Raw genomic sequence first — 24,836 nt, 5'->3', positions numbered from 1 at the left:
TTGAATCCCAGCACTCGGGAGGCAGAGGCAGGCGGATCTCTGTGAGTTCGAGGCCAGCCTGGTCTACAGAGTGAGTTCCAGAACAGCCAGGGACTACACAGAGAAAGCCTGTCTCAGGCGGGGAAAAAAGTGAAGTCTGGGGTTGAGAACATAGCTCAGCAGCACAGAGCCTGCCTAGACGCCTCAGTGAAGGGCTAGATGCATTTATCAGGGATGGGGACCTACTTAGGAATCCCCTGAAGGGGGGCTGGGGATGCTGTTCAGCCTCAGATCCTTTGCCTAATGTTGACTACATCCGGTCCTCAGCATCACCCAAAAATAAGTTATCGCACATCTAACTGTTCAACCCTGAGGTTGAAAAGCAGGCGTCGCTTTAAGTCACTAATTTTGTGGCGATGTGTTCTACCTGCGCTAGAACGCCAAAGGGCAACACAGAGACCTAGAGGCTCGCGGCCCAGCCTTTGTTTATGAAACACCCAAGGTTTGGCCCGCAACCCTCCGGGTGTCCCCATCATGCTTCCGCATCGGCGCATGCGCACGCTCGCGGGGGGGGGGGGGCAGCGTCCATCACGTCCATCACGTGTGTTTCTCGTGCGCAGCACGCGCCGGGGCCCGGCCCGGGGTCCTCACTTCCGGGCGTTGCTTCCGGCGAGGCGTTTGGCGGCGGTTGAGCGGCAAGATGAGCGTCTTCTCGCGCCTCAGGAACGGAATCCCGCCGTCGCGAGACAACTGCCAGGTAGAGCGGAGCGGAGCGAGGGGGGTCGGGGCACCTCGGAAGCACGAGGTGGGGAGCACCCGCAGCGCGGCCATGGGTGGCAGCACCCGCGGCCCCGGAGCCCTGGACGGGGACGAAGTCCTGGGCCAGGTGAGGGTGGGGACGGACGGGGACGGGGGTCTGGGGGGCGGCCGGCGGCGCTCACCCCCGAGGCCTGTGGCTCTCTCTCTCCTCTCCCAGTCTCCCTACGAGCGACTGAGTCAGCGGATGTTGGACATTTCTGGGGACCGAGGTGTGCTGAAGGATGTCATCCGAGAGGGCGCTGGTGACCCCGTGACCCCTGACGCTTCCGTGCTGGGTAATGGAGGCCGCTAGGCTGCTTCGTCCTTGGAAACTACGGTTTTAGTTTTGTTGTGTTTTTTGTTTTTCGAGACAGGTGTAGCTTTGCGCCTTTCCTGGAACTCACTCTGCAGCCCAGACTGGCCTCGAACTCGCAGAGATCCACCTGCCTCTGCCTCCCGAGTGCTGGGATTGAAGGCGTGCGCCACCACTGTCCGGCTAAGTTTTGTTTTGTTGTTTTGTTTTGTTTTTTTTTTTTGAAGCAGGGTCTCATACAACCCAGACCGGCCTCTTAACTGCCCGTGTGGCTGAGGATGATCTTGGAACGCCTGACACTTTGTCTCCACCTTTTGAGTGCTGGGATTATGGGTGGGCAGGACTACGTTTTATGTGGTGCTGGGGACAGAGCACACCTGTCCCCATCGTGCATGCTAGGCAAACCCTGTACCAACTGAGTTACGTCCCCAGCCCTGTCGTTGGTCTGTGTTGTTTTGTTTTTGAAACAGCGTCATAAAAATAGCCCAGACTGAAATCCAACCTCCTGTGTATTAGAGGATGACCTTGAAGGCCTGACCCTTCCTCTACTTCCCAAGTGTTGGCATCACAACCGTGTGCAACAATCTACCTGGTTGGTTAGGGTGGTTGTTTTTGGAAGAAGGAACCAAACTGAAGCCATTTTGGATAGAAATTGTGCTTTGAATTAAGGGTCAAATAAAGTTTAAGTTCCCCAGACCTCCCTGGGTAACTGGCATCCTGCTTGGCAAGGTGAGACAAGAACAGTCACCGCCCTTGAGTAAACCAACCAATGAAAGTAAGATAAGTGTACCACAGAACAGTAGTGCTAGGAAAGTCCCCTGTCCCTGAATCCTGATTGGTGGAAAAATGCAAGTCTAATTTGGCACAGATGTTTGTAGTTCTCAGGCATAAAAGCTCTGAAACATTCTGGCTTGGGCGATTCAGTTCCTGAGTCTGTTCTGCGGCCCTGATTGATTGGTAGTGGCTTGATTACAATACAGTTTTGTTTTCTGCATTGAGTTGGTGTGAATTGTGTTGGCTCCAAGTGAACCCCATAACACTTTGTTTCAAGGTGCTGGGATTGAACCCAGAATCTAGGTGTCTTCAAGTATGTGATTTCATATTTCAAAAATAAGGCATTTTAAAGGACTGGATGTGCTTCTCCTAAATGGAGGAGGTTTGGTTTTTAAGAAGCAGTCTCATATATCCCAGGTCAGCCTCAAACCCTGTGTAGCCAAAGATGACCCAGAATTTCTGATCCTCCTGCCTCTACCTCCCAAATGCTGGGATTACTCATGTATACCACTATGTCTGGTTTAAACGGTGCTGGGGATGGAACTCTGGGCCTCATGCATGCTAGTCAAACATTCTACCAACTCAGCTACACCCCAGCCTTTGTTTTAGTTTTTGTTGGTTTGTTTGTTTTTGAGACAGGGTCTCATTGCATAGCCCTGGCTGGCCTGTGACTCCATATGTAGATCAGAATATATGTGGAGCAGGCTACCCTTAAACTCAGAGATCCACCTGTCTCTGCCTTAATAGTGCTGGGATTAAAGGTGTGTGCCACCAAGCCCAGCCCCCCCCCTTTTTTTAAATACAGGATCTCCCTGTATCCCATGCCAGCCTCAAACGCCCCCCCTTTTTTAAATATAGGATCTCCCTGTACCCCAGCCCAGCCTCAAACACCCCCCTTTTTAAATACAGGATCTCCCTGTATCCCAGGCCAGCCTCAAACGGCCCCCCCTTTTAAATATAGGATCTCCCTGTGTCCCAAGCCAGCCTCAAATGCCCCCCTCCCCTGCTGCTGGAGGCTAGCTCAGTCGGTAGAGCATGAGACTCTTAATCTCAGGGTCGTGGGTTCGTGCCCCACGTTGGGCGCCATTTGTAGCTGGAGGGCTTCTCTCCAGGTTCCACCAAGCCCCGCAGTCCCACAATCCACGTATAAAATAATCACTCAGATGCTTATATTACTTATAAACTGTATGGCCGTGGCAGGCTTCTTGCTAGCTGTTCTTATATCTTAAATTAACCCATTTTTATAAATCTATACCTTGCCACATGGCTGGTGGCTTACCGGCGTCTTTACATGTTGCTTGTCCTGGCGGTGGCTGCAGTGTCTCCCCCCCTTCTGCCTGTTTCCCCAATTCTCCTCTCTCCTTGTCCCGCCTATACTTCCTGTCTGGTCACTGGCCATCAGTGTTTTATTTATATAGAGCAATATCCACAGCACCCCCCTTTTTAAATACAGGATCTCCCTGTGTCCCAGGCCAGCCTCAGACCGGCATTCTTCCTGCCTTAGCTCCTGCCTGCAGGTCTGGGGTGACAGATGGCTGCCACTCTTGCCTGCCTCAGGGTTTAAGAAGTAAAGCAGGCTCCTGATCTCCCCTTTTCCTCTACCACTGTGAGCAATGAGGGAAGGCCAATCAGGAGAGCCCTTGAACCTCAGTGCTGAAAGTCAGAACCCCACAAGCAGCTTTCCTGTGGGTCTTGGTGCCAGGCAGCTCTAACTCATGTAATTCTTTTCTTCCCTAGACAGGGACTCTTTTGTCTGGTGCTAGTATAGAATTTGCTATGTAGCTGAGGCTGCTCCTATCTCCATTTCTCAAGTGCTGGGATTACAGACATGGACCACCATGCCCCAGTAATTGTGATGTAAACTGTGTTAGTGAATAGGATGGCTCTGGGGGTGTCTCTGGAATGTTTTCCTCACACTTGTGCTTTTTTTCTTTTCCCCTCTGCCCTAGTGAAATATTCTGGATACCTGGAGCACATGGACAAGCCTTTCGATTCTAATTGCTTTAGGAAAACACCTCGGCTGATGAAACTTGGAGAAGGTAAGGTCATCTGGGGTCATCTAGTCAAACGAAGGCATGACGTGTTTTAGGATTGTCACAGTGTCCAGAGAACAGATTCTTACAGTTGGTAGCTGAGCTTAGATTTCAGGGAAGCTCCCAGGTTATCTGTCAACTTTTCTTCTTGGGACTTTATTTTTGGGTGATAGCCCACCTGGCAAGGTTATCTTGGCATCTAAGTTACCTTTTGGGAATGTTTTTCTATTCTTGATTTTTTTTTTTAAATTTTATGCATATGTTGCCCATATGTATGTATATGCCCTGTACCTGCAGAGGCCAGAAGAGGGTGCCATTTCCCCTGGAACTGGAGTTAGACAGTTGTGAGCCACCGTGTAGTTACTTGGAACCGCATCTATCCAGCTACAGGGCATCTTTTAAGACAGAATCTGTGCAGCTCACACTGACCTTGAATTCAGAAGCCTCCTGCCCCAGCTCTGGAGTGATGAAATGATAAACATGAGCCCTACACCTGGGTCCTCTGAGCACTTTTCCTTGTGTGTTTATGAAATGAATGCAGTGAATACTTACTTCCCAGTGTGTGTGGTGAAACAAGACCTCATAGGACCTGGGAGAAAGGCTCAGTCAGTAAAGTGCTTGCTCTGCCAGCATGAGGGCCTGCCTTCCTTCCCACAGCGTCCACCCTGACAAACAAAGCGAAGCCAGGTGGCGGCGGTGCACGCTTTTAATCCCAGCACTCAGGAGGCAGAGGCAGGCCGATCTCTGGGAGTTTGAGGCCAGCCTGGGCTACAGAGCAAGATCCAGGACAGGCACCAAAACTACATGGAGAAACCCTGTCTCTAAAAAAAAAAAAAAAAAAAAGCAAGATGTGGTAGTGTGTGCTTATAATCTCAGTGCAGGGAGGCAAAAAACAGCTGGATCCCTGGGGCTCTGACCAGCCAGCCTAGCCTACTTACCAGACTCCTCCAGGACAATGAGAGATTCTGTCCTAAAAGGCAAGGTGGATGCCACCTGAGGAATGACAGCTGAGATTGTCCTTTAGCATCCACATGCGCGCGCGCACACACACACACACACACACACAACACAGCAACATATTTCAAGACCATGCTCAGATGAATGATGAGAACCCCATCATTGTGGACTTTACTAGGGGGGGAGGTTGGCCTCTAGTCCACAAACTAACCTCATAGAATTGAATGAAACATGGAGCTATGGAATGTGTTCTGGCTTTGCTTAATGAAATTATAATAACCTTCCTTCTGGCAGGGCCACAGGCACTACATGGGAAAGAAGGCTAGAGATGAGAGTCCTGAGGTTGGAATAAGATCTCAACTAGGGGAGTGGAGAGATGGCTCAGAGGTTAAGAGTACTGGCTGCTTTTCCAGTAGACTGGGTTCAGTTTACAGCAAGCACATGGTGGCTTACAACCATCTATAACTCCAGTTCCTGCCCTCTTCTGGTGTCTGTGGGCATTGCATGAATGTGGTACATATAGGCAAACACATGCATAAAAAAACACATAAGGATAAAGGAAAAAAAATCTTTAAAATTTCAGAGTAGGCCACAGGCATTGAGGGCAGAGATCTTCAAAGAAAGAATAGACTATGTGACAGAGATGAAGCCTGCAAAAGCTGGCATTTGGGGAAAGCAGGACAACAGAAACAACTGAGCATTGAGTTGGGGCACCGTGCCAAAGACTTGGGTTGGCACATGCACTTGGAATAGGGAGAAACTGGTGGCTTTGAATGGGATGCTGGATGAGCCTCAGTTGAGCTCACTGTCCTTTCTTCCAGATATTACACTCTGGGGCATGGAGCTGGGACTTCTAAGCATGCGCAGAGGGGAATTAGCCAGGTTCCTGTTCAAGCCAACCTATGCTTATGGCACCCTGGGGTGCCCACCCCTCATCCCTCCAAATGCTACTGTCCTGTTTGAGATCGAGCTGATTGACTTCCTTGATTCTGCTGAGTCAGACAAGTTCTGTGCACTTTCAGCTGTAAGTTCAAGACCCCAGATTTCCCGGGACTTTCTAAAGGGAGAGGGATCGGATTGTGTTTGGGTGGCTCCGTTAGATCACCTACCCTGGGTTCCACTCAAGCCTCCTGCACTGTGGCGTCTGCTCTCCTCTGTCTAGGGTACAACATGCTAGACTAGTTCTGCATTAGCTGTTTGCTGTTTAGTCGCCCTCTGCTTAGTTCTCACTACAAGGTGATGACTGCTTTTCAGAAAGTTAGGCACTGGTAGCTTATAACAAAGTGATGAGGCTTGGAGAGCTAATTCAGTGATAGTTCTTGCCTAGAATCTGCCACTGATAGGCTGGAGCTCTCTCTGTAGGTCAGTGGTAGAGTGTTAACATTAACAAACTCTAGGACCATCCATCCCCAGGACTGTAAAAACAAGCTAGAGAATTGGTTCCGCCTTGAGAATGAGAGGCTTTTACTAACTTGACAGGATAACTGTGACATGAGGTACAAGCTGAGACAGTCTCAGGAAGACTGGGGTAGAGAGCCACAGTCTCATAACCCAAGCCATGGTTTCCCATGCAGCCTTTCGCTCCCCAGCCTGTAGAGCAGAGCTTGTAATCCCATCAGCAGTCACGTGCTGCTGTCATCCCCAGACTGCATATGTGGTGGTCGCTGTGCATCCATTCCAGGCTTCGCTCCTCCATATGATTGGGTCTTCACACTAACTGTCAGTGCCTCAGTCGAGTGTCTCACCTTGTCCACATTTTTCCACGGACTTAGATGATCCTGCACTCACCCAGGTTCAGATTTGGGGCTCTGGGTAGGGTTCTACGGGCAGTTGTGATAGGAAGCCAGTTTAGCAGCATAAACACATAGAACCCCCAGGGCTCTGAACCAACCAGGAACTGGAAAAGTCTTGTTGAGTAACTGGTGCGAGCTTGGCAGGCTCTCTCAGCTTCTGTGGATGCTTCTGCTTCTGGAGGAATCTGAGGAGGATCACAGCAGCCACGACCCCCGAGCTGCTCTGTAGGTGGGCCTGTCACAGCGCTCACCTGGGTGGTCTCTGCACACACAAGGTCCAAGAGGGAATGTTGATGAGTGGAACATGGCTGCCATTGTGCCACTGGGGCTTCTGACTCCATGTCACTGCTCTTGGCTTTGCTCTTCAGGAACAGCAAGAACAGTTTCCGCTTCAGAAGGTTCTCAAAGTAGCAGCAACTGAGAGGGAGTTTGGCAACTACCTTTTCCGCCAGAATCGCTTCTGTGATGCCAAAGTGAGGTACAAGCGGGTAAGAATGCTCTGGAAGTGTGTGATCCAGAAACCTTTTCACCTTTAAAAATGTTTATGGGTAAGGAGCCGGGCGGTGGTGGCGCACACCTTTAATCCCAGCACTCAAGAGGCAGAGGCAGGTGGATCTCTGTGAGTTCGAGGCCAGCCTGGTCTACAGAGTGAGTTCCATTGATCCCTGGGACCTGGAGTTACAGATAGCTGTGAGCCACCATGTGGTACTGGGAATTGAACCTAGGTCCTCTGGAAGGACAGCCAATGCTTATGACCTCTGAGCCATCTCTCCAGCCCCAGAAAACTTAAGAACATAAGCTTCATCTTTTTGCTACTCTTCACAGGCAGCCATTAATAAGATCACATTAAGCCAGGCAGGGGTGGTGCATGACTTTAATCCCAGCACCCAGGAGGCTGAGCAGGAGGATCACAAGTTCCAGGCCAGCCTGGGCTTCTTAACTAGACCCTGTCTCAAATTGAAAAAAGGGGCTGGGGAGATAGTTCAATGAGTTAGTGTTTGCTTTATAAGCTTAAGGATCTGAGTTCAAATCCCAGGACCTATATAAAATGCTGGGCATGGATGCTGGGAAGATGGTGTAACAGGGAAGAGAACTCACTGCTCTTGTAGAGGACCAGAGTTTGGTTCCCAGCATCCATATGGCTCACAGCTCCCTGGAACTCCAGTTCCAGGGAATCTGAGGCCCTCTTCCGACCTCCATGGGTTCCTACACCCACATAGTACACATAAATTTACATAGGCATGCACACTTACACATGAAAGATTTTTTTAAGCCAGGTATGGCCACGTGTGTGCTGCAGCCCTAGTGTTGTAGGAGGCAGGGACAAGAAGATCACTGAGACTTGAAGCCTAGCTCCAAGTTCAGTGAGAGATGTTGTCTCAAGGAAGAAGGTGGAGCAGTGGTTCTCAACCTTCCTAATACTGTGACCCTTACTACGGTTCCTTCTGCAGTGGTGACCCCCCCCCAACCATAAAGTTATCTTTGTTGCTACTTCATAACTGTCATTTTAGTGCTGTTGTGAATCATAATATAAATATCTGCGTTTCCCAATGGTCTTAGGGAAGGGTCTCAACCCACAGGGTAGAGTGATACAGCAGGACACCTGCCATGGGCACACCAACCTGCCCGCGTATGTACACACACCATACACACACTACATACAGAGAAGATCCTTGCGTTAGAAATGACTTGACGCATATGTACACACACCATACACACATTACATACAGAGAAGATCCTTGTGTTAGAAATGACTTGACGCATATGTACACACACCATACACACATTACATACAGAGAAGATCCTTGTGTTAGAAATGACTTGATGCATATGTACACACACCATATACACAACATACAGAGAAGATCCTTGTGTTAGAAATGACTTGAGGGCAGTGGGGGCTGGGTGATGTGAGGTGATGTTCTCTATGTTGATCTTTTTTCCTTTTGTTTTTCAAGACAGGTCACTCTCTAGCCCAGGCTGTCCTCAAGCTCATGGTAATCCTTTCTCAGCCTCCCAAGTGCTGAGTTATAGGCATAAAGCTACAAACTTGACTCATTCTGTTCATTTTGTGTGTGTGTCTGTTTGAGACAGAGCATCACTGTGTACTCTTGGCTGACCAGACCTTGCTCTGTAGACTAGGCTATCCTTGAACTCAGAGATGCACCTGCCTGTAGCTAGAGTTTTCCTGCCTTGCCCACAGTCAGACAATCTTGTCACCGCAGTCACAGCCGCTCAGACCCAACAAGTAACACAGAGACTTATTGCTTACAAACTGTATGGCGTGGCAGCTTCTTGCTAACTGTTCTTATAGCTTAATTCCATTTTTTAAATCTATACCTTGCACGTGGCTGTGCTCACGTGTCTTCACATGCTGCTGGTCATGGGCAGCTGCAGTGTCTCTCTCCTCAGCTTCCGCTTCCAGAATCCTCTCTTCCTTGTCTCACCTACTTCCTGCCTGGCACTGGCCAATCAGTGTTTTATTTATTGACCAATCAGAGCAATTTGACATACAGCCCATCCCACAGCACCTGCCTCTGCCTCTGAGTGCTGGATGTAAGGTGTGCATCACCATGTTTGGCCTGTGTGTTTTTCTTGATGCTGTTTTCCTGGGTATATTTGAGTTATGAAAGTTCATTAAGCTATGCACTTACTTTTTTTTTTACCTGTGTATATTATTTTAATTTGGTGTTTTAAGAATTACCTTCTTGGGGAGGTGGAAAAAGAACTCAGTTGGTAAAGTGCTTGATACTAAGCATTACAATCTGAGTTAGTCCTGAGAACCTACATTTAAAAAAAAAAAAAAAAAGAAAAGAAAGAAAAGCTAGGTGTGGTAGTGTCTACTTGTAATTTCAGTATTGGGGAGACAGAGACAGGCAGATTCCTGGAACTCTGTAGGCAGCTAGCCTGATCTACTTGACAAGCCTCAGGCCAATGAGAGACTGTTGGGGGGGGAATGAGGTGAATGGCTCCTGAGGAATGATCCCTGAGGTTGTCTTTGGGTCTCCGCATGCACGTGCAGGTACATACACCTATAGGTATGTGTGCACTCATGCATACAAACATGCACACATGTAAGTACAAAAAAATTCCCCATTACTGCTCCAAAGAAAAGTTTATTAATTAAAAATCCTAGGGCTGGAGAGAAGACTCGGCCCTTAAGAGCACTGACTACTCTTCCAGAGGACCCGGGTTCAATTCTCAGCACCCACATGGCAGCTCAAAAAAGCTAACTCCAGTTCCAGGGCATCTAACACCTTCACACCAGTGCACCTAAAATAAAGTTTAAAAAAAGTATTAAAAAATCCTCATTCCAGCATCCCCAGCCCCAGTTGTAGTTGATTTTTTTCCATTGTGCTTGCCATCTGTGAGATTTCACATCCCTCTTACTCTGGAGACTGGTGTCACTCTGTGGCTGTGGGGCAAGCAGGAATAGTGACACAGAGGCCTGGCTCTCTGCTGGGGAAACAGTACTATTTCACACACCATTAACAGCACCCCATCTGTCCATTCCAAAGTCAGTAGTCTTTTTTTGTTCCATTTCTTCAGAAAACAGACCTCCTGGGACAGGGATTCAGCTTAGGTATTAGAGTTGGCATGCATGAAACACTGGGTTTCATCCCAGAACTGCATAAACCAGGTGCAATCCCAGGTTGGAGACAGGAAGACCAGAAGTTGAAGCTTGGGCTGCAGACTTCTAGTTAAGAGTGGGCTCAGCAGTTAAGAGTGCAAAAGATCTGAATTCTGTTCCCAGCATTCACACCAGGCAGCTCACAACTACCTGTAACTCCAGCTCCAAAGGATATGTTATCTCTGGTCTTCACTGGCAGCTGCATTCAGACAAGCACACAAATACACATGCTTACACATATTAAAAACAAGAAATTGCAGGTCATCCTTTGCTACATAGTGAGTTTGAGGACCTGCCTAGGCCTTACATTAGACCTTATCTCAAAATATAAATAAATAAATAAATAAATAAATAAATAAATAAATAAGCAAGCCTGGCACAAGGGTACATGCCTTAGTCTCTCAGTATTTGGGAGGCAGAAGCAGGCAGATTTCTCTGAGTTCAAGGCTAGCCTGGTCTACATATTGAGTGAGTTCCAGGACAACCAGGCTATATAGAGAAACTCTGTCTCAAAAAAGCAGGGATTGGGTGCTGAAGGGATGGTTCAGCAATTTAGAGCACTTCTTTTAAAGAGGACCCAAGTTCAAGTCACAGCACCCATATAGTGACTCACAACCATTTGTAGCTCATAAGTCCAGTTCCAGAGAATGTGATAACTCCTTCTGATCTCTGGGCACCAGGCACCCATGTGTTACACATGCATACCGGAAAACATCCATACACACAAAATTTTTAAAATATTACATAAAGAAGCCAGGTGTGGTGGTGGCGCACACCTTTAATCCCAGCACTCGCAAGGCAGACCCAGGTGGATCTCTGCGAGTTTGAGGCCAGCCTGGTCTACAGAGAGAGATCCAGGACAACCAGGGCTATAGAGAGAGACTTTCTCAAAACCGTGTGTGTGTGTGTGTGTGTGTGTGTGTGTGTGTGTGTGTGTGTGTGTGTGTATGTTTTTGTGTTTGTTTCTGTGGGGGTATGTGCGTATGAGAGTGCTGTTGCTGACGGAGCCCAGAGGCATGGGGTTCCCCCTATCCTGGACTTAACAGTTGAGAACCACCTGCTGGGAATCCAACTTAGTCTTGGCTCTTGTTGGGTATACTGTCCTTACTCCTTTTGAGACAAAAGAGTAGAGGATACATTCTGTCTGCCTTACTTAGGTTGCATGTCTTCTCCTGTTAGAAACCTTCAAACTAGACTAGAAACATGGTTCAGTGGTTAGAAGCATGTATTCATCTTGCATAGGACCTGAGTTCAGTTCCTAGCATCCATGTTAGAAGACACAGACTCCAGTTCCAGGCAGGTGTCCTCTTCTGGCCTCCACAGGCACTATACTGACATGCACACATCCTATCCCACGCATATACATAATTTAAAATAATAATAACTCTTAAAAAGAAGCCTCCTGACTTTAATACATTAACCGTGTGTCCTGAGCGCTAAATGAATCCTTCCTTAGGTCAGTAGTTCCACGTGACTGGAAAGGATATAGGACTGTCCTTTCTTGGTCAGTAGTTCATGTGACTGGTAAGGATATAGGACTGTCCTCCTGATCCTTTGCCTTCCTTCCTCTCCTCAGGCCTTGCTGCTGCTCCACCGACGCTTGGCAATCTGTGAGGAGCAGCACCTGGTGGAGCCCGCCGAGCTTCTGGTCCTCCTCAACCTGTCTTTTGTGTACCTGAAGCTGGACCGACCTGCCATGGCCCTGCGCTATGGGGAGCAGGCTCTGCTCATTGATCAGAGGAACGCCAAGGCCCTCTTCAGGTGTGGACAGGTGAGTTGAGGGTAAGTGCCTAAGAGAGGAAGTGGGGAGAGAGAGGGCCTGGGGCAGTAACTCACTCAATAAAGCAAGCGCTTGCCAGGTGTGCAAGCCTGGGAGCCTGAGCTCATTCTCCAGAGTCCAGGATGCTAGATCGCTGCACTGAGGAGGCAGAGGCAGGTTAGATCCCTGGAGTTTGCTGGCCAGTCAGCCTAGATGAATTGGGAGCCCTGAATCCCAGAGGAAGACCTTGTCTTGAAAATAAGGTGGACTGGGGGGGGAGACAACACTCGGGAGGCAGAGCCAGGCAGATCTCTGTGACTTTGAGGCCAGCCTGGTCTACAGAACGAAATCCAGGACAGGCACCAAAACTACACGGAGAAACCCTGTCTTGAAGCCCCTCCTGCCCCCGCAATAAGGTGGGCTACTCCCTAGAAGGAAGCCAGGTCGACCTCTGGTCTCCATCCACATATGCACATGTGCACTCCCCCAGAGCAGTTGGTCTCACTTGGGCCACTACCACAAATGCTAATCTTGAGCTAATATTGTGTCCCTTCCTCACAGGCTTGCCTCCTTCTAACCGAGTATGAGCAGGCCCGGGATTTTCTGGTGCGAGCTCAGAAGGAGCAGCCCTGCAACCATGACATCAATAATGAGCTGAAGAAGCTGTCCAGGTGAGAGCTGAGGGCAGGAGTGTGACTAGAAGCACAGTGAGAGGTGGCTGCAAGAATTCTAGTCCAACATCTAGATAGAAGACAGGCTAGGAGTGTTGCCCCAAACTGGCTCAGAGGCAGCCATCCCACCTGAATGTTCCTTTGCTCATTGTCCTGAACTGACTGTTGTGAGGGGGGAGGCATCACTTCTGAGCATGTCCCTCCTTCCTGTTGTACCACCCTGCAATTGGCACTCCCTAGAGAAGTGGGTCCTGGAGTGTGACTCTAATTACACCAAAATCATGGCAATCAAATTGGCCTCTTCAAGAGATAAATGTCCAGTTTCTAGAGATTGTAATCCTATCTCAGGTAAAACAAAGTTCAAGATAGGGCCAGAAGGACAGAGGGCAAGGGCCTCCCATTCTGTAGGGAGCCCATAGGCTGAATTACTTTATTAATGGCTCTCAGATCTGTCAGCATTCTCCAATAACTAGACTTCTTTTTAATAACAAATAACAGGAGAATTTCAAGGGCTGGTAGATTCTTCGATGTGTTGAGCATTTAACTGCTCTTGAACCAGCTGTTCTAAAGTTGCTCAGGGCCATGGGTTTGTGCCCCATGTTGGGCACTAAGAGAGAGTGCTGCGCACATGCATGCCAGGTATTAAGGGTTCCGAGCAGCTATGCCCCAGGGGCATGTACCTCAAGGTCATATGCAGATGTAACTATTACCTGCTGCCTCACTAGGATGGTGCTTCAAGGTCATGGCTGGAACAGCTACCCACTCCAGGGTCCAGCACTCCCTAGAGAAGTGGGTCCCCGCAACTCTTTGTGTATATTTATGTGTGTAGGCCAGAAAACAACCTTGAGTGTTACGCTCAGGGTCCAGCAGTTAGATTGGGCTAGTCCCAGAGATTGTTCTGTCTCCCACTGCCCCCCACCCAGCAGCACCCCATGCTGGAATTACAGACAAACTCGACTCACTGGGCCTGTTTTTGTTTTTTTTTTTAACATGGTGCTGAGAATATAAACTTGGGTCCTCACTTTACCAACTGAGCTATTTTTGTAGTCCCCCATGTGACCTTAAAAGGGTGTCAAAACTAGGTATGGTGGTCCACTCTAGTAGTCCTAGAACTTGGGATACCGAGACAAGAAGATCACAAATGCAGACCTTCTAGGTGTAAAATAAGACACTGTCTCAAAAACCAGGGCTGGTGAGGGGGCTCAGCAGCTGAGAGTCTTTGGTATTCTGATCCCTAGGACCTACATAGTGGAAGGAAAGAGCTGGCCTGAAAGTTGTCCTCTGACCTCCATACATGGTGTGCACCTGCACACACTAAATAAATAAATGTACAAAAAGCCGATCTTCCACAATAAAGAAAGTCTTGAAATCGGCACTCAAGAAGCAAAGGCAGGTGAACCTCTGAGTTTAAGGTTACCCTGTCTACAGAGTATGTTGTTTAAGGTTACCCTGTCTACAGAGTGTGTTCCAGGACAACCAGAGCTATACAGACCTTGCCTCAAAATGGAAAATTAATTTTCAAAAAGTTGTGCTTAGCACCCTGCCTATTCTCAAAATCACCCGAGAGCCATTGTTCCTCATGGGTCTTTCTAGGGCCACAAATGAGCTGCTTCTGTGTGACTTGTTCAAGTGAGAAGGACATTAACCTTTTAGAAATGTACATTTTGAGAGGTCAGCAAAATGGTTCAATGGGTAAATGTTCTTGCTGCTAAGCCTGATGACCCGACAGTTCCTTCTTAGGACCCATATGATGGAAGGAGAAAACTGACTCCTGCAAGTTGTTCTCTAACCTCCACAAAGATACTTGAGTCCACTCCCAACACATACGTGAATAAGTGTCATTAGAAAAATGAAAAGTGAAAGCTTTATAAAAAAAATGGGACTTTTTCTGATTAGAGAAACTGCATTTGCTGTAGAGAACCTGAAAACCATCTTTCTATGAGTTCTAGGACAGCCAACATTTTGTTTTGTTTTGGTTTTGGATTTTGGTTTTTCAAGATAGGGTTATATTTGTGTAACCCTGGCTCTCCTGGAACTTGCTCTGTAGACCAGGCTGGCCTCAAAATCAGAGACCTACCTACTTCTGCCTCCCATGTGCTGGGACTAAAGGCATGCCCCACCATGCCCGGCAGACAGCCACCATTTTTAACATGTATTTTTTGTTCTGCTTTGGTAAGGTTCTCTCCTTAACATTAAGCATTCAGTCCCCATTGCTGAGGTCTCTAAGCTGTGTGCATCATTTCCATTTGTATGCTGCTGGTCTTTTTGGGTTTCCTAGGAGCATCCTTTCTAGTATGGAAAAGGGTCCTCTCGGGTTAGATCCCAAATTTTGGGAGCCATCTCCATTCCATAAGGAATCTGACCATTCCTTAGCAAGAAAACCTCAAAGTGAGTCAGAAGGTACTTAGTACAGGGAATCATTTGACAAGACAGTGGCTTCTGCCTTCCCAGCTGCTGTCTTTCCAAATGAGGGCCTGTGTCCAGGGCCGTCCTCAGTGGGCTTAGCCTGCCTGTCCCTGCTCTCTACTGTATTGTCTCCATTGCCTGCTGTCCAATGCTGACTTCAGTGTCTGTTACCAGAGAATTCCAGCCACCAGATGTCACCTCCTGCAAACCTACAAAGCTTGCCTTTCTCTCCACAGCCACTACAGGGACTACGTGGACAGAGAGAGAGAGATGTGTCACCGGATGTTTGCTCCCTGTGGGAGCGGCTCCTCAGTGGGAGGAAACTAAGGTACAGGGCTGCGCATGCGTGAGAGGATTCAGGGTTCTGTCCATTGGGGAAGATGTTCTCCTCAGCAAGTCTTGGTGACCAGTGGCTATCTCCACTGAGGACAGCATAGGACAGAATACACTGTTTCAGACTTCCCACAGAGTGGGTCACTGAGGGAGGAGGACTTGGAGGTTACATTCATATTTGGGAGGTCCTGAGCTTTCCCTTTTGAAAGACTTTTTTTCATGGTTTGTGAAATTAAACTCTCTTCAAAGTTCCTTAGAACTGAAGCAATGAATGAAGTCATTAATGTGACGGTTTAGCTGGGCTTGAAAGAGAAGAACTGAGTTTCTCTTTTTGTTACTGTGTTTTGGAGATAATTTCATGTAGTCCAGGCTGGCCTGAATCTCACTATGTACCTGAGAATGACCTTGAACTTCTGATCCTCCTGCCCCTACTGAGTGCTAAAATTATAGGCTTATACCACCACAGTCTGATTAGTGTACTAGGGATGGAACCCTGGGCCTTATGTGTGCTAGCACTCTACCAACCAAGCCACATTCCCAGCCTGTTATGGATGTGTTTATGTGTGTTTTAATTATATGTTTGTGCATATGTATCTATTGTGTAATCATATCAATGCAGATGCCTGTGAAAGCCAGAAGAGGATATCACATCCTCTAGAGTTGGATTTATAGGCAATTGTGAGCCATCTGGTATGGGGCAAGGAACTGAACTCCAGTCCTCTGTAAGAGCAATGTATGTCTTACACACTGAGCCAACTCTCCAGCCCTTTGTTTTTTGAGATAGGGTTTCCTTGTGTAACTCAGGTTTGCCTGGAATTCACAGTTATCCTCTCTCAGCCTCAAGAGTAGTAGGATTAAGCTGGGCAGTGCTCAACAAGGTGTGGTGGCATACATCTTTAGTCCCAGCACTTGGGAGGCAGAGGCAGGTGGATCTCTGTGAGTTCCAGGCCAGCCTGGTCTAGAGTGATATCCTGGTCCAGGATAGCCAGAGTCATGTAGTGAAACCCTGTCATGAAAAACAAAAGCAAAAAACAAAACCCAAGAAAAGGAGGAGGCTGCACTATTATGCCTGGCTGCAGGCTGTGTGTGTGTGTGGTGCTGGGAGGGTTGAACTCACGGCCTCACATATGCTTGGCAAGTGTAGGTAGGCAAGGTGCTCTATCCCTGAAAAGCTCAGGCTTTTCTTCATCTGGGTTTTCCTAGAACTTGAAAGCCATTGACCTCGGTTTACCTCTAACACAGTACTAAAAAGACAAAAATCCCAATGTTGAGGAATTGGGCTGTGTTGTGCTTTTTCAGTTCTGCTAACTACCAGGATTCAAGATGCCAAGACCTGAAAAAGCAGAACATGGCATTGCTGTCAGTCAATGGCAGCTTGTGATTGAGAAGGCTCAGGCAGAGTGTCTCCACAAGTACCCAAGATAACCTTCCAGTCTGCTCTGCTATTACTTAAGACAATTAATGGGAACAGAATTACCTCCCTTAAACAGCTGTTCAGCCAGGTCCAGAGCCCGCTCTTCTGAGAGAAGTTAAACAAGGAAGGAGGAGGAAGCAGCTGCTGAACGGCTCCTGCGGGAAAGCTCGCCTTTGTTGCCCCTTCTGTCTACAGAAGCGGCTGGACAGGGGGGCCATGAAAGGCCCATTCATCCGTGTGCTCATGCAGTCTCCAGCACTGCTGTCTGCTCGGCAGATGCCACCAGTCAGCTCCTTTGCATGCACGGCTCTTTGACCCCATCCTCGAGGTCTTTGGGGGACTTCTGAACCACACCGAGACCAGGGACCTCTCTTTGTCTCTTGTCACATTCAGTAGAGACATAAGACATGTTTCCCAGACCTGTGGTGTATGGATCTGTGTGGCTGCATGTGTATATACAGCTGCTCGCTCTCTCCCCTCTCTCTGTCCGTCTGTCTGTCTGTGTCTTTTGTATGCATGTCTCCATGACAGTCAAAGGACAGCCTTAGACACCTACCATTTGAAACAGTCTTTTCATTGGCCTGAAGCTTTGTCAAATAGGAGAGGCTAGCAGGCCAGCAAGCTTCTAGAGGTCTGCTTGTCTCCTCCACTCACCTTGCCATCACTGGATTACAGTATGCACATCATGCCTGGATTCTTAGGTGGGTTCTGGGCATTAACTCCGGTCTTACATGGCACTTACTTCCTGGACTGTTTACCTGCTGCTTCCCTAGACTCTGTAGGACTTTGACATGCTCTGCAGACTGAGGAGCCGGTCCTTCCAGGGCCCAGCTGGGAACCAGGTCTTGGGAATCCCAGCTAAGCCGCAGGATATCCTTCCAGAGTTTTCTGTAGCTGCTTTGTTCCCTGCATAGCTCCAGCTCTTGGATGTTCATCCTTTAGCCATTAGTGAAGGTGTTTGAGTCTCAAACGATAGTTGCTGTATTCCCATTCCTGTTAGCATTGCAGCGTACTTAGTTCTTGTCATCTTCCTCTGGCCCTGTTTTTCCATATGTGTGGCCTGGCCAGTCACTCATTTATATAAATATTTTTCACGTGTGAGAAAGTGCAGGGTCATGTGTAGAGATCAGAGGACAACTTGTGGGGATTGGAACTCTCCTTCCACCATGGGTTCTGGAGATTGAACTCAGGTCATCAGGCTTTCACTGAAGGGACTTTTCAGTGAACTGTCGTGCCCGCCCACTGGCCAATAATTTTGCTTGTTTTTGTTTTAGTTTCTTTCGTATTGACAGCATGACCAAAGCAACTTATAGAAGAGTTTATCTCCAGGGCTTCTAGTTGCAGAGGGTTAGAGTTCAAAACTGTCATGTTGGGAAGCCTAGCAGCAGGAAGGAAGATATGGTGCTGCAGTAACTGAGAGCTCACATCTTTTCTTGTTTTTTCTTTTTTTGAAACAGAGTTTCTCTGTGTAGTCCCAGCTGTCCTGAACTCACTCTGTAGCCCAAGCTGGCCTCAAACTCACAGAAATCCACCTGCCTGTGCCTTCTGAGTGCTGGGATTAAAGGTGTGCACTACCACCACCCAGCTTTAGAGCTCACATCTTAGTCCACAAGCAGGAGGCACAGAAAGACAGACAGACAGAGACAGACAGACAGAGAGAGAATGGTGAGGACCTGTTGAAACCTTAAAGCCCACCCCCAGGGAGACACCTGTTCCAACAAGGCCACATCTCCTAATCCTTCCCAAACAGCTCCACCAATTAGGGACCAAGCATTCAAATATATGAGCCTTTTGGGGGGCCATTTTCATTGTAACTACTGCACTTTTGTTTCTTGAGATAAGACCTCCCTGGCAGACCTAGAACTCACTATGTAGACCAAGTTGGCCTCAAACTTGCAAAGCTCTACCTGGCTCTGCCTCCAAAGTGCTGGTTAGGTTGTCAGCTTGATGTGCTTGTTTTGATGAGGGCCATTCTCTCTCTTAAAGGTTGATTTTTTTTTGTGTATACATGTGCTCTGGGTAGGAAGGGTGTGCGAGCACATTGCATAGACAAGGCCAGAAAGTAACACTGGCTGCCTGAGTTAGGGTTTTATTGCTGTGAAGAGACAACATGACCACAGCAAATCTTATAAGGAAAACATTTCATTGAGGTTCAGGCCATCATGATCATGAAGGGGAGCATGGCAGCATGTGGGCAGACATGGTGCTGGAGGAGAGTGCTACATCTTGGGGGCAACAGAAGTCGACTCACCGGGCAGTATCCTGAACATACGAAACCTCAAGGCCTGCCTTCACAGTGACACATTTCCTCTAACAAGGCCATACTCACTCCAACAAAGCCACACTTCTAATAGAGCCACTCCTATGAGATTATGGGGGCCAAATGCATTCAAACTACCACAGTGCCCTATTACTCTGTACTTAATCCTTTGAGCCAGGGCCTCTCCTTAGCCTCTCCTTGAACCTGGCACTCTTTTTTTCTTGGCTAGGAAGAAGCCAGTCAATCCCTGTGATTGCCTTGTCTCTGCCCTGCTTGGGGCTGGGTTACAGGCATGCATGGGATACTTGGCTTCTTGTTTGAGTGCTGGAGTCCAAACTTGGGTCCTTGTGATTGTGGGGCATGTGCTCTTCACTGTGGAGCCATTTCTAGCCTAGGAGCCCAAGCGTTCCACTGTAGAAGACATGATCACTTTAAGACTGGAGACCAGTCTTTTCTCATTTGTGCATTTCCTAGCCCTGGTGATGATTGAAGGTACAGCATCCACCTACTCTGAAACATACTATAGCTCCTGCATTAGCTGGCAGGACTCTGTGATTACGAGTGACACAAAGCAATGGAGGACCCAACTGTTACAGTGATCCAGCTCCTGGGACAGGATGAACTTGACAGGAACAGACACTTTGATGGCCCTGACATGTCCTCTTTTTTCTGAGGACCTCCGCAACACCTGTCAGGAACATGTCCCTCTGAACAGAACCATACTTTGGGATAATCTCAGCCTGGCTGTAGCCCTACTAAGCTGAAATCAGCAACCAGTACTGTCCATGAGAGGAAACCAGCTTTAACCCTGAATATTCCCTTCTGGGTATTTACCCACAGAGGTAAACATGTTCACACACATACTTCTCTTGTGATGTGTGTGTGATGTGGGCAGGTCATAACTCAGAATGGCAGTTCTCATCTTCATCTTGAGACAGGTTGTCTTGTATTGACTAGGTGTACACCAGGATAGCGGGCTTCCAGCTTCTTGAGATTGACCTGTCTCCTCCTTGTAGGAGCACCGGGACTGCAGGTGCTTATGCTGTTTGTCTGGCTTTTATGTGGACTGTGGAATTGACACTCATACATGCACAGTGAGTTCTCTTCACCACTAAGCCATGTCCCTAGCCCTCCATTGCCAATTTGTAGTTTGTCAGTTTGGGACTGTGGCTTTCTTGCCACATCATAAGCTTTGGTGCTATGTCTTCCTCCCTTACCAACTGCATTCCCTCTGTCAGACCATCTTCTGGTGTGCTGATCACCCAGAAAGACTGTGTCCTGTGCTCAGCACTAGGCAAGACTTCTGCTAACCAAAAAAGTAAACATTTAGGTTTGTATCATTAAAAATATATATTTATCCAGGCCAGAAGAGGGCGCCAGGTCTCATTGTAGATGGTTCTGAGCCACCATGTGGTTGCTGGGAATTGAACTCAGATCCTCTGGAGGAGCAGCCAGTGCTCTTAACTGCTGAGCCATCTCTCCAGCCCTGTTTGTATCATTTTTATAACTTATGTTTTTACTGCAGTTTCTAAATGCCCTTCCCCCTAAATAAACTTTGCCTGTATCATACTATTTTGTTTGTGTGTGAACGTGCACTGCTCACATGGGAGCTAAAAGTCAACACCAAGTATCTTCCTCAGTGGCTCTCCACCCCAACCCCCTTTTTTCTCTCTCTTTTTTCTTTTTTTTTTAGACAAGGTCTCATTATATAGACCTGGCTATCCCAAACCTCTCTGTGTAAACTAGACTGACCACTTGTCTCCCAGGCTCTGAGATTAAAGATGTACACTACCATGCCCAGCATTCTCTACCTTATTTTTGAGACAGGGTCTCTCATGGAATGTGGAATGGGCCACTTCAGCTACCCTGGCTGACTAATGAGCCCAGTGATCCTCCTGTCTCTGATCCCAACACTGGGATTACAGACTCTGATCTCAGGTCCTCACTCTTGTGTGGTAAACACTTCTTCAACTGAGTGATCTCTCCACTTCCTATTCATCTGTTTTAAAGCTCTGTGGAGCTCAGCCCATAAAGATGCTTGTGGCCAAGCCTGATAACTTGAGTTTGATTCCTAGGACCCACAAGGTACAAGGACAAAGTGGATTCCTCTGACTTACACACTGTGACTGTGACATACCCACACACACTCCCACATCTCCCCCTTCCACACACACAATGTAAAATTTTGAAAAGTTCAGTGGAGTCACATCATCTATGATCTCCTTTTGTATAAGGACTTCCCTCCTGAAAGTCTGTACAAATGGTTCTGTAAGCTGAGGCGCAGCTGGCATCATGACCTCTTTTATCTGCTGGGCCAAATCCACTATTTCCTGAATCCCTTTTCTTGTTTTCTTTCTTGTCTAGTACCTTGGGCAACTTTGGACATTGAATGCATCGGATAAGGGATAAACTGTGGTGTGTGTGTGTGTGTGTGTGTGTGTGTGTGTGTGTGTGTGTAGGTGCACATAGTGTGAAGGCCACAGTTCAGCCTCAGGTGCCACCCACCATTTTATTTGAGACAAAATTTCCCAGGCCTGGAGCATCTAACTGCATCCTTCCTTAAGATTTAATGGACTTTGGCCTGACAGTACTGGGCAGAGGAAATGGCCCCAGGCCAGATTTAAGATCTGTTCCATGTGACTGTATGAATGTAAACCAGATCTCAGTTGTTTTATCCTCAGGTACTTCTCTAAGTGCATCGGAAGGATAAGGAGCAGTATGTGTGTATTTTCTTCCCTTCCCTTGCTTGGGATACTGATGCCTGTGTGTTTTGACTTTTCTGTGTTATGGGTGTTCCTCAAATGTCTAGTTTCTTAGATAACATTTTTTTTTTTTTTTTTATTTTTCGAGACAGGGTTTCTCTGTGTAGCTTTGTGCCTTTCCTGGGACTCACTTGGTAGCCCAGGCTGGCCTCAAACTCACAGAGATCCGCCTGCCTCTGCCTCCCAAGTGCTGGGATTAAAGGCGTGCGCCACCACCGCCCGGCGCTTAGATAACATTTAACAATTCAGAATGCACCAGTGGAAGCCTGTGAAGTAGCTCAGTGGTGTGGTGCCTGCCTAGCAAACATGAGGCCCTGGGTTCAATCCCAAGCATCGCCATAAAACAAATACAGTAAAGAGACTGTACCAGTAGAAGAGTTGGCTAGCAACTCTGTGGATGGGGCCAGGCATTTGGACTGAGTGGTCTTAAGGCTGAGCTGGTGAGCACCAGCCAGAATGCTTTGGGATCCCAAAAACAGAAGGAAGAGGTTTGCATTGAATACCAATCCCAACACTAATATCCTTAATTTTCCTCAGAAGCATTGTTTTGAAGTAGTATATACAAGTACTTTTTCACTGTTTTTCTACTTTCTGGTGAAGATGAAATCTTATATACATTTATTGACTATCTATATTCTCTATGCAAATTTTCCACTGATTGTTTGTCCCTTCTTATATTGTTTATCTGTTGCTGTTTTAAAAACACCCTTTTGTGGGGTCTGGAGAGGTGGCTCATTGGTTAAGAGTGCTTGCTGCTCTTTTCCAGTTCTCAGCACCCATGTTGGGTGGCTCATAACCACTTATGCCTACAGTTTAGGGAACACAGCAACCTCTTCTGACCTCTTTGAGTACTACACTCAGGGACTCATGCCCATACACATAATCAAAAATAAAACTAAGCCAGGCTGTGGGGGAACAGCTTTAATCCCAGCACTCGGGAGGCAGAGGCAGGCGGATCTCTTTGAGTTCGAGGGCAGCCTGGTCTACAGAGCGAGATCCAGGACAGCCAGGGCTACACAGAGAAACTGTCTTTAAAAAAAAAAAATCTTGTATCCATGTTTATGTGCACATGTGTGTATGTGCATGGGAAAGTCAGCGGTCACCAACAAGTGCCAATTACTCACCCTCTTTATTCTTGAGACAGAATCTCTCAGCATGGAGCTTGTGGATTCAGCTAGCCTGGCTGGACAGCAAGGCTCAGGAATCCTCCTGTCTCTGCTTCCTCATGGCTTTGAGTGCTGGGATCAAATTCATATCCTCAAGCTTGCACGGCATGTGCTTTATTGACTGAGCCCTCTCTCGGGCCTGGACAGACATTTTATTTTGCATGTTTATTTATGTGTGCATGTGTTTGTGGATATGTGACTGTCATGGCGTGTGTGTGGTGGTCAGCTCTCTTGGACCATGTGGGTCCTGGGGATAGAACTCAGGTCATAAGTCTTGGTGGAAAGTGCCTTTACCCACTAAGCCATATTGCCCTTTTTATTTTTTTCCCATTTTACGTGTATGGATGTTTTGCCTTATGTCTGTGCCATGTGCGTGCAGCATCCTCAGAGGCCAGAGTAGGGGATGAGATCCTCTGGGATTGCAGTTACAGCAGTTGCTTTATGCAAATTGCCTACCAGTGCCCTTTGCCCTCCTAGGGTTGTTTTGTTTGTTGATACCTGATCTAGTTTCTGTGTGAAATACTGTAACTAAATAGTAATTAGGAAAGGTCAGATAATTTCTGCTACTTGAAGTATGGTTCCAGGGACTGGGGCTGTCCTGACGGTTGGCCTATGGGAGAGAGCAGAGGTCTGTGGTTGGAGCAGGATTGGATAGAGGTCTCCACCACAGCTCTCTGCATCCAGGCATCATTCCATGTCTGCGTGCTCCATGGTGTCTGTGGACCCACGTAACTCACCCAGGATTGGTATGGAAAAGAGATGAGCAGTTCTGTCTCATAGGCTGGGGAAGGACACAACTCCCACAACTGACCCTTTGCCTGTGCTGTGGGGTCTTGGTGGGTGTGTGTGAGCACTGTGGCTGCTTTTGTTGGGTTTAATGTAAGTTGGAGTGTGGCCATAGTGTCCCCTCTTAAATGTGAAGGAATTTCTCTTCTCTGCTTTTCATTCCCAAAGCCTTTGGACCATAGAATTACGAGGACTGATCCAGGGGCTGACAAGATGGCTTAGTGGGTAAAGGCAAGTACTGTCAAGCCTAATGACCTGAGTCTTTCCCCAGGTGCCACGTGGTGGAAGGAGAGAACTGACCCCCATGGGTTGTTCTCTGACATGTACAGTAACACGCAGGCCTACACACACTCAATAGATAAAAAAACAGTTTTTGAAGGATTGAGCTATGTGACCAGCTGGCCCTGATAAGAGAGTATCTTGTGTGTAGATACACGAGATAGATGTCAGTAGTCATTACCAAGTGTCGGTTTCTATCACGTCCCTCCTCCTTTTTTGAACAAGATCTTCCTGGACTTGGAGATTGTCGATTCAGTTAGGCTGGCTGGCAAGCCTCAGAGATCTTTCTGGTTTCACATTCCCATCATTGGGATCATAGTACACTTTGACCTCTGTGAATGGATTTGCATTTTGCTGTTCTGTTTTGTTTTTTCAAGACAGGGCCTCATTGTAGCCCTGGCTAGTCTGGAACTCACAGAGATCCTCCTGAGTACTGGGATTAAAACTATGCACCACCATACCCTGCCCTGTGCCTGCCTTTTCCATGAGGACTGAGTATTTTGCCCGAGCTATCTCTACAGCTCCAGGGAAAAGACTGTCTTTTTTTTTTTTTTTTTTTTTTTTTTTTTTTTTTTTTGGTTTTTCGAGACAGGGTTTCTCTGTGTAGCTTTGTGCCTTTCCTGGATCTCGCTCTGTAGACCAGGCTGGCCTCGAACTCACGAAGATCTGCCTGCCTGAGTGCTAGGACTAAAGGCATGGGCCACCACCGCCCGGCACTTAAT

The 24,836-nt window shown here is 47.7% G+C and overlaps 1 protein-coding gene across 2 annotated transcripts in view; it reads left to right on the top strand.

Moving 5' to 3' along the window:
* The first annotated feature begins 620 nt into the window (after positions 1 to 620).
* Fkbp6 (FKBP prolyl isomerase family member 6 (inactive)) overlaps positions 621 to 24,836 on the top strand; it is a 39,815-nt gene continuing 15,599 nt past the window's right edge. The window contains exons 1-8 of one of the 2 annotated variants that reach the window (XM_028860672.2): positions 621 to 736; positions 956 to 1,073; positions 3,814 to 3,903; positions 5,676 to 5,878; positions 7,016 to 7,135; positions 11,855 to 12,049; positions 12,599 to 12,708; positions 15,351 to 15,442. In XM_028860672.2, the coding sequence (XP_028716505.1) occupies positions 680 to 736; positions 956 to 1,073; positions 3,814 to 3,903; positions 5,676 to 5,878; positions 7,016 to 7,135; positions 11,855 to 12,049; positions 12,599 to 12,708; positions 15,351 to 15,441 (984 nt within the window). In that variant the 5' untranslated portion in view covers positions 621 to 679 and the 3' untranslated portion in view covers position 15,442. The other variant, XM_037198305.1, reaches the window with a different exon arrangement.

This window comes from Peromyscus leucopus, chromosome 23 (genome assembly GCF_004664715.2).
Source record: "Peromyscus leucopus breed LL Stock chromosome 23, UCI_PerLeu_2.1, whole genome shotgun sequence".
NCBI classification, from domain to species: Eukaryota; Metazoa; Chordata; class Mammalia; order Rodentia; family Cricetidae; genus Peromyscus; species Peromyscus leucopus.
This window is presented reverse-complemented; position numbering and strand designations above follow the sequence as displayed.